The sequence below is a fragment of the Cynocephalus volans genome, chromosome 5, assembly GCF_027409185.1.
Source record: "Cynocephalus volans isolate mCynVol1 chromosome 5, mCynVol1.pri, whole genome shotgun sequence".
Taxonomy (NCBI): domain Eukaryota; kingdom Metazoa; phylum Chordata; class Mammalia; order Dermoptera; family Cynocephalidae; genus Cynocephalus; species Cynocephalus volans.
In genome coordinates, this window is record NC_084464.1 from 146878661 (window position 1) to 146888302 (window position 9642).

Here is a 9642-nt window from a genome sequence, read left to right on the forward strand (position 1 = left end):
ATCTTATTTTTTAACCACAGAATAATAGTGTCTTTGTTCATTGAATAATTTTTCATGCCCCTCCTTGTTTCTCAGATTAGAATTCGAACATTGATGGAGATTTGGCATTAGGAGAAATGCCAAATCTCTGTGAAATAAGAGGCTCCCCTAACCCCATAAAAGCCTAGAATAAATGAAACCAAGAAAGTCACAGTTCAGCCCAAGAATTAGGTTTGAGTGGCCTTAATGTGAGAACTCTCTTATTGAGAGTGGTCTCAAAGTCAGGGAGGGGGAGAAATAGACCAACTGGGGTATAAACGTTTTAGCAATGTTTTCCTAGAAATAGGGACATCATAATTTGGCACAATTTTTAAGTCAACCTAGTACTATAACCAAGGAAGAAGACTATAAACATATGTGAACAGATTATTATTTTCCTTGTTGGAGTGAAGAAAGAGCTTTTTTCTTTGTAGGAGCATGCCAGATAATTTAGGGGGAAATGAAATACGAACAATATGTGCTGGGAGAGCTGCTCTGTGAAATGTGTATTTGCCCATAAGAGCTATTTTTAGCAGTTACCCCTTCAAGCTCATCACACTTTTGAAAATCTGTTCATTTCTATTCCACTTGAAGAGTGGATCTATCAGGACCAGGCTTGGGAATGTCACAATATGGACTGGCCACCAGAGTATGAAGGTGCATTCATAACAGGGCAATTACTTATGTTTCCTATGATCATGAAGCAACATGTGCTTGGCTAATTACCATTCTCTGTGACTGCTCTCACATCTTGAAACTCTCCATGACCCAACTGCGGAAATCCTGTTTGTCTGCCTCCCACCCTCTCCCCTAAAGAATGAAAAACATCAGATTGCAAGGCTGGGCTTGTTTAATGAATGTGATTTGTTTTTGTGGAACCAAAGGCACAAGAGGTTTTGGTGGCTGTTAGCTTGACGCTGGATTTGTGAAATGACTTCATGGTCCACATCTCTAGATGAGCTTAATAGGGAGGGTGTCTGTGCTTGCTAGATGGTGACCTGTCCCAGGCATTTTCTTTATTTTTATCTGTTCCTACGGCAAAGCAACCTTTGAAGGTAGGTGAGACCATCTTCCTGACTTCACGCAGAACTCTGTAGCATGGGGCAGTTACCGAGTTGTTTCTTTATGGCGAGAATGTTCCCAAGATGCCGCCACCTCTCTTTGTGGTTCTCTTCTTTTACTAGTTGTCATCTTCCTGTGGTCTTACTGACCCCTAACACTGTAACCTAAGGTTCTTTCTTTCTTTTTTTTTTTTCTGATAAAAATAGCTAGTTATCTTGCACTTTATAATGAATATAATGCTGTTGTTAATGCCTTTTCATTTATTCACTTATTATAGCATTAAAAACCAAACAGTTTTACCTTCTCTACATTAAGGTAACTTCCCTTCTGTACAGAACTTGCCCTGACTCCCCCGCCTCTGCACCAAAAAAACCCCAACAGCTCGGTTTGTCAAGATAGATTCAAAATTACTTTTTCACAGTTCATAACAGGAGGTCATTTTTAATAGAGGCATAGGCTTGGATATGGGTCTATTTGGGTGACTATTGGAATATATTAATTAGTAGTAAGATATTATTACTTAGTATTACAGCAAAAAAAAAAAAAAAGTCCTGGAAATAACTTGATTCTTGGGAGAAAGAAACTTCCTGAGCATGCATGGTAATACTTTTCATCCATTTAGATGTGGTTGCCTGATGGTATCACCTAGACTAATTCATAATGACATATTAGTTAACATATTGCCATCAGCAGGTGGTGATTTGAGCAGGGGTGAAAATGGCATGTGGTAAAACAAATTGTTGTACCCTGGAGAAATGTGCAGGCTTGTGTTTTTAGTGTCTTAATGATGTCTGCAATATGATTTTTTTTTCGGGGGGGGCACTTATAAAGCTTTAAGGGATAAAACTGGGTGAAGGTGGAAAGGTAGATATTAGAAAAACAAAGCAAAAAAAAACCAAAAAACCCAGAACCTAGTCAACCTTTTCCAAAAGCTTTTCCAATTAAACAAACAAACAACAACAACAAAAAAAAACAGTTGAATCCAAGCTGCACAAAAATTCTGGGAAAGACTCAGATACCTTTTTTCTACCTTTTAACTCTCCTTTTTTCCTCTCCTTTGTTCATCCTAAATCTTTCCGGGGATTTTCAGCATAGACATGACAGCTGTTGCTGCCTTTCAATTTTGGAGGGATCATTGTGACAATGAAAGGGTTAAAAGTGTCAACACCCACAAGAGCTTGGAGATAATTAGTGTAATATAAACTCAAGAACCTTGACTCTGATGACCACACAACAAATGAATTTATTGCTTTGTGAGAAATCCTTATTCATCTCTTTCCAGCACATGTGCAACTATGCTTTTTAAATGCCTATGTGAAAAAGATAGTGTTTATGCATACAAATAATAATGATTAAAGATGATTGAGGATATTTCTTTATTTTGGGAGATGCATCTGGAATTAGTACTTGCGGGACCAGTTGAATAGACTCTTCCAGAATGCAATCGGTGGCCTTCAGAGTGTCTCAGTGTGGTGACTATTTCTGTTGCTAAGGTTGCTAAAGTATAGTATTGAGGACTGTGATTTAGGAATGCAAGCTATTACAAGGTATACTTTAATTTCTTAAGTTTTCTTTTCTTGCAAAGAACATGAAAGGAAAACAAAACATAGGCTTGCCAAGAATAAATACATTCTTCATCTATTAGCTTGAAAGAGAAAATTGATAGATAAAAAGCAGAGACTCTTAAAGCTGTTTTTTAGAATTCCATGTGGTAACCAGAAAGGGACAAGTGTGACTTAAAGATAGGAGCAGGACTCCAGGATGGACTAGGGGACGCATGGGTAAAGGAGAACTTCAATAACACAGATATGTTCAAATCCACAGGTCCCCATGGCTGGCATCCTAGAGTACTTAATGAATTGGCCGAAGTCATCACAGAACCGCTAGATATCATTTTTGAGAACTCGTGGAGGACTGATGAGGTGCCTGAAGACTGGAAAAGGGCATATTTAGAACCTTCTTTCAAAAAGGGAAATCGATGATGACCCTGGAAATACTCATCAGCTTAACTTTTTGCTTGGAAAAATTCTGGAATAACCAACTTAGTAAACTGGGTAACTGACATACAATAGCTAGAAACAAGGCAGTGAAATACCACGCACGAAGAAGTATTGAGTTCATTTTTAAGAAGATGCACCATTATGAGATAGTCCTATGCATGTCTTGGGATTCTCCCCTTCATTCTATGAATTCTTGATGAAAATAGATGAGGTTGACTAAGGCATTTGGATAATAACCTATTTTAAGTATAATACAACAAAAAAGTAGTTTTATGGCATTAACTAGTAATTATATTATTTCCAAATTACCTTTTAACTTGAGAATAGTAGCTTAATTTTGTATTTTAGCATACATGTTATTTTACTTCATATAGGACCATGGTTTCATAAGTTGAAATATTTTATGTAATTCTATATAGAATCGTTTGGTGAGGGAATTCTTATTTGAAGTTGCTTTATATAGATTTTTCATATGTAGGTATAATGATAAAACTGATGAATTAAGGAACATCACCAAGGGAAGAAGATTTCTTCTAACTTTTTTTTAAATGTAATCTGGCTGAGGTTTACTGTTAGGACTAATAAGATTGTTTTGCTCTGGCATATATTGACCAAGAGTGAGCTCTTTTACTTCCACCTAGTTTTCCTCTCTCTGTGGAGACTGCCATGGCCATAGCACCTCCTGAGTCGTGGTGTTTTATCCCACCTCCCTCACCAGGCTCCTGACTTCTGGCCTGTGAGGGTAGAGAAGTGGGTAGCCCAAAAGGAGAGTAGATAAAGGTGAAGGGAGAAAATTAAGATGAATCTGGGGTTTTTCTAATTCTTTGTATTCTTGCCTTTAGATGTTGGTAGTTATATTTCCACTTAGAAAGTCAACCATGTTGATGGGACTGTAAACTTAGTTGAAAGGAAGCCATGAAAGAAGATACAGACATGCAAAGAGCTCCTGGCAACTCTTGAGAGCCCCTGAGTGGTACCGTATTACAGGCTCTTCCTTCCACTTCTTAGAAGTATATAAGTATAGAACAAGGAAAAAAATGAATGTAAATTTCTTTTCCTTTGAGGGTTTCCTATTTTTGTCCATCACATTCATTTTTTCCTGGTGCATACTGGTCCCTAGGAATAGACAGATAGTTAGGGCATCAGGTAGGTATACAAGAACAATTTTAACACAATACTGTTTTAAAAATCTAAGGTTTAAATATTTTACCTACTTCTACAGATTAATTTAGGCACTGAGTAAAACAGTCTCATTCTCAAATACATATGTAAGGAAATTAAGTTCTAAAAGCATGTATAAGTTGTCCTTTAGATTACCCATAGCGTGCAGTTTTGGAAGTATTGTATTCCGATCAACTTTTCATCATTTTCTCAAGTGAACTAGAGTCTTTAGAATTTCTGAGCTAGACTTTTTTAAGGGGTGGGAGAGTCTGTATAGATCACAGATATAATTTACTGTGATAACAAATGGCTTCCTGTTGGAGACCTCATTTCTAGGTACAGCATCTGTGGCAGAGTTATTTCACAGATGTACATTTGCATGCATTTGTTGAACTGTTGCTAGGAAGAACCCAATTCCTGCAAAATCTATTATTTTCACTATGGTCATTATGGTACAATCTCCTGCAACCCCGAAAAAGGCTCTTTGGTCATTTTGAGTTTTATTTTCTATGTGAGTAACATCTAATTTCAATTCTTTTGCCAAATTTAAATCTCGTCTTTGTGTCTGCTGTTGGGATTGGAAAATAACAATGCTGTACCTAAATTAAGAGTCACAATCTACAACAGTGAAATAGCCAGTGGACTGCAAGGACTTCTTAGTTAAAGCTAGAAGAAGAAAACTTTAAAATAAGCCAAGAAATATGGAAGGAAGCCCACTAATTTCTTTGTATTAAATCAAGGTGAGGTAAGAGGTAGAATATAACAGAAAGGAATTATTCTTACCATGAACTGTGTCTGGAGATAGTTACTCTTGAGAAGAGTAACTTTTTAAGTGTTTTTTCCTTTTATCTAAACACTAATGGTATCCTTCATTTTTGAATGTAACGGAAATAGCAATTGACTAACAGGCAAATATGTTATCAAAATTAGATGATTATTTTGATTTGTATTTCCTCGAACATCAAAAGACATTAATTACAGACTTTTACTTCATAATATTGAGGAATTTGGAAGATGATAGCAAAATGTTCATCAGTTCATCTTAAAACAAAATTTGGGGGGGTGAGGAATAATTTTGTTGACATAAAATATTTCTTGGCAGAGGGAAGACATAATTTTGAGGGATGCTTCCTTACCAATGTGGGGGCTGAACCAAAAGCCTTGGAGAAAACTGAATTTATAGTGGCAAAGGATAGTAGTTTCTCAATCTGGGGAACTCAAGCAGTTTCTCAGTCCCAAGATATTTACAGCATCTTGGTGTCGTGCAATAAACAATGACAACAGTAAGCATTGAGTTTTCACTTTGGAGTTCCTCAGATCTTAGTTCAAATTTTGGAATTATCCTAATAGTTTTTTCCTGTGGTGAATCTGTTAAGAACATAAGCAGTAGTGTAGCTTGGGGAATGGTCTTGAACAATTATCAAACTCCTTAAAGCTTCTTTTCTCTTGTCTGTAAAACAGGAAAAATAAATACCTCCTATAGTTGCTAAGAGGCTAGAGTTCTACAACATGCACCCACATACGATGCCTGGCTCAGCACGGGGTGTAAAGTAGTGGCTGACTGCCTCTCTCTCTTCCCTTCTTTACTTTCACTTATCTTCTTTATTTCCTCTTGTGTAGAAGAGATTACCTTAAAACTAACTGGGAAACTCAAGCATAAATTGGCATACTCTCATCATTACCTTAAACCCACTTGACAAGGCCCTTTTGCTTTCTTTTAGGAAGGATAAAAAAGACTACAGTGCCTGCTCATAGTAGGAGCTCAGTAAATGTTTATTGATTGAATGAAAAGAATGTGATTTTTAAAAACAATGAGCAAATTCATAAAGGCCAGCCAGCACTTTTCAATTCTGGGAATATAGTCACATAGACTCATATGAAGGTATTTCATAACCTTTCTTCTTTTTACAACAGCTTCTGATTTATAAATTTGGTGGGCAAATGGGTGAGTGGCGTATGTGTATTTTCCTCTGATTTTATAACTGTGATTCACAAATTAGGAGTGTAAATGGGCATTCCCCTGATAGCTTCTTCTGGGATGAATCCAGCCAAGATATGAAGCAGATGATGTTGGATCAGCAAACTCTTTACTATGTGAAGAGAAACCAGATGTGCCAGAGACTGGAAAACACCTGCCTGAAAATTGAGATATGCATGTCTGAATTTTTTTCTAAGATCCTGACTGTTGCATGGGGGTTGAAGAATAACAAAAAAAAAAGAGGTTAAAGAAAATAAAATTTTTGAAGTGTTTGATGTATGTAAATTCTTACATGTAATATTCAATTAGATATCAAAATATCATGTTCAGGCAGGTGGAAGATTTCTGAATTTTAAAGTAAATAAGGATAAGTACCAAGGGCCAGAAAATTTTTTGAAGAGATCAGTTGACAACTTGGGTTTAGAATAAAGTCATATAGGAGCACCCATAGGCTTTCTCTTTTAGAATTTTCTAATTGTACTCTGATTAGCTCTCTCAGAAGTCGTCAATTACATCAGATATTTTACACTATCAGATTCTTTGACTAAAAACATCGTCAGCTTTATATTATTAATTTCTAATGAGGTGAAATCAAATAACTTTATAATCCATGATCATCAATCACTATACTTAGATATTTACATAAAAGGCAAAAAGGGAAGAAATGGTAGTTCAAAAAAATGAACAGCATAACTTTTCCTTTTTATTTATCAAAATAGATATTTTCTTTTGAATTGTTTAAACTCCTGTAAAAGAAGTTTTATTTTTTATTGTTGCTGTTAAAAGATACTTTTTAAAGAAAAACAGAAGGTTCAATTTCAATAAAGATCTACGCAGGATTTTTTTTGACAATTTTGCCAAAATTTCTTCCATTAGACCAAAAGTAAATAAGTCAACTTTTAAACATTATTTATGATGGGAAATGTGTTTTATAGATATACTCTGTTCCATGCCCTTTATTAGATGAGTTTACTATTCCAAAAATGAAATGTTGTATTGAATATCTCTAGGGCAAAGTGAAATACTTGCATTAATTGAGACAAATGTTAGAAATTCTGTTATTCATTACAGTTGTTGCCCTGTTCCCTAAGCTTGACAATGTTCTGAGATATTGTTTAGTTACTGAAGCCATTATTCATGGAAAAGTTCTGCCTGTAAAGAAGTGTGCACATGGGCCTGAAAAATCAACATGTGTGTAACTAAACGGCCAAGCACAGATTCATTCTCACGGAAAGCTGCAGTTTGGTTTTGTAAACATAATTGCAATTGACACTTTTTCCCCCCTTTCAGTTATTTTTTTAAAAGGACTATCTGAGAAGGCACTATGAAAAGCCTAATTGGAACAGCATTATGAACCATGTAATGTATGCCCGTGTAGCACTGTGATTTTCAAACATATGTCCGCTCTTCAATAAATGTTATGGCTTTCACAGCGGTTCTGCCTTGGCCTCTTTTGTAATCTTGTGCATTTTGATGAATGTGATAGAGTTTGTGTGTTGTTTAAATTGACAATTTTTAAATATTTTCATTACTATAGCTCTATGGTCAGCACAGGAAATCAGAGCTCTAACTGGAAAAAAGGAAAAAGCAACTCTCCCCACACTGCATGCAAAATTCAAATCAATTTATCATATGTGCTTGGATCTTTTTGTATGATTGGTAGACATGAATATGTTGTGGCTTTCTCTCATGTGATTGGTGGCTCACCACCGTGGGAGGTGGAGTGATGGGGTATATTAGGTGGCAGGAGGGGTCGTGTGTGGAGTTTCTCGACATGTGATTCTGAAGCCCCTGACTCTCCATCACCTGAAGATCATTGTGATTCATCTACAGATAAGCAGTATCTCAGTGGTCATTAGACCCAGAGACCTGGATTTGAAGCCCAACTTTCTACTTTCTGGTTTTCGGACCTTGGGAAAATGGAATAATTATACATGCTTAGCACAGTAACCAGTCCCAAAACATTAATTCAAAGATTTGTGGCAGTGTCTTGGGTTATATATAAATGTTTTCATGTGCAATGTTTTGATGATGATGAATGACTGTTTTAATTCTCATAGAATACAAGATAAGAGGAAGGTAAATTTAAAGTAAGAAAAATCCAGGATAAATATTAGGAGGAATATGTAAACATTTGTATTTTAGAAATGAAGCGGGACCTTAAGGATGACCTAGTATGATTCAGCAATTGTGTAGTGAAGACACTGACGAATCAGGAGTTTGTGGCATGCCCATTGTGACACACTGGGTTAGTGGCATGTGGTTGAGTTTCTCCCAGATCCTCTAATCCTGGCTTTTTGGCCAATGTCAGATCCTAGAAAGTATATGTAACGGGTTCCACAACATCTTCAAAAAGGACCCATCTTTCTAAGTTCAGACTTAGATAGACCTTAGATTCATGGTTTTCATGATGTAGCCTTAACACTTGTGTTCATAAACGAAAGGTCCAAGCAGCCCTGGGGCTCTGAAGGGACCAGCATCATGGTATGAAAACTTGATCTTTCAGCTTTAAAATCTGATGCTTCAAGTCTTTTTTGATCTAATCAGCATATTGGAAAAGTGCGTTATATTGGTGGGCAGCACTAAAATGTATTTTTTAAAAAACAAGGAAATGTATGCATGCAGTAGAGCTCACAAATAAATGTTTGTAAAGAATAGGATGGTTTCTATCATTAATAAGTTGATTTTACATAAGGCAGCTTTTAAAAAGCCTTTCATTTGAATCTGGATAATGAGTACCTTCTAGAATCCATTCAGGCTTTCTGCTGCCCCACTGAGGATTTTTTAATTTAAAAGAGAAATCTTGAACAATTGTAAATGAAAAACTTTCACCCCCTCCTAGAGTTACCCTGAAGATAGAGTACATTCATGTAATTATGGACACATTTTTGGCCAACCTCCTCCATTTAAAATACATCCATGTACTAAGAACAGGATATCTGTGGAATCTCTTGTTTCTTGGTCAAATAAGAAGCACCAGTTGTGAACTGTATATATTTGGTTTTTTTTTTTTTTTTTTTACATCATCCCTTTAGCTCAATCAGTTAACATCAACTTCATTTTGAAAGTTAATCAATCTACATAATAGCATTTACAAAAATAGCCATTTTGGATGAAGAATATACATTTTTACATTTTTTCTTTTTTTAACCTTGCCCATAAATCAGAAGCCCTGAATCCAGTCTCGGTGTTCCTGGTGAGTAGAGCTGTCTAAGTTACTTGCTTTTACACCTTCAATCTTCTGTCTGTAAAATTGTTCAGTGAACAGCATTGCCAAACATGCCCTGTGAAAGGTTTGAGAAACAGATGATATCTATGAATAACTTCATGTTCTTTAGAAGCAAGTCACTGAATGACAAGGTCTGTGGTTTTCGATGACCTCCACCAGGTCATGAGCACATCTGGTTTGTGCCCACTACAGTT

The 9642-nt window shown here is 36.1% G+C and overlaps 1 protein-coding gene across 1 annotated transcript in view; it reads left to right on the forward strand.

The window, feature by feature from the left end:
• Positions 1 to 2967, forward strand: part of SAMD5 (sterile alpha motif domain containing 5) — a 49125-nt gene extending 46158 nt beyond the window's left edge. Inside the window, exon 2 of the mRNA XM_063096078.1 lies at positions 2905 to 2967. Within this exon, the coding sequence (XP_062952148.1) occupies positions 2905 to 2967 (63 nt within the window). The remainder of the gene's footprint in view (positions 1 to 2904) is intronic.
• Positions 2968 to 9642: the final 6675 nt, after the last annotated feature.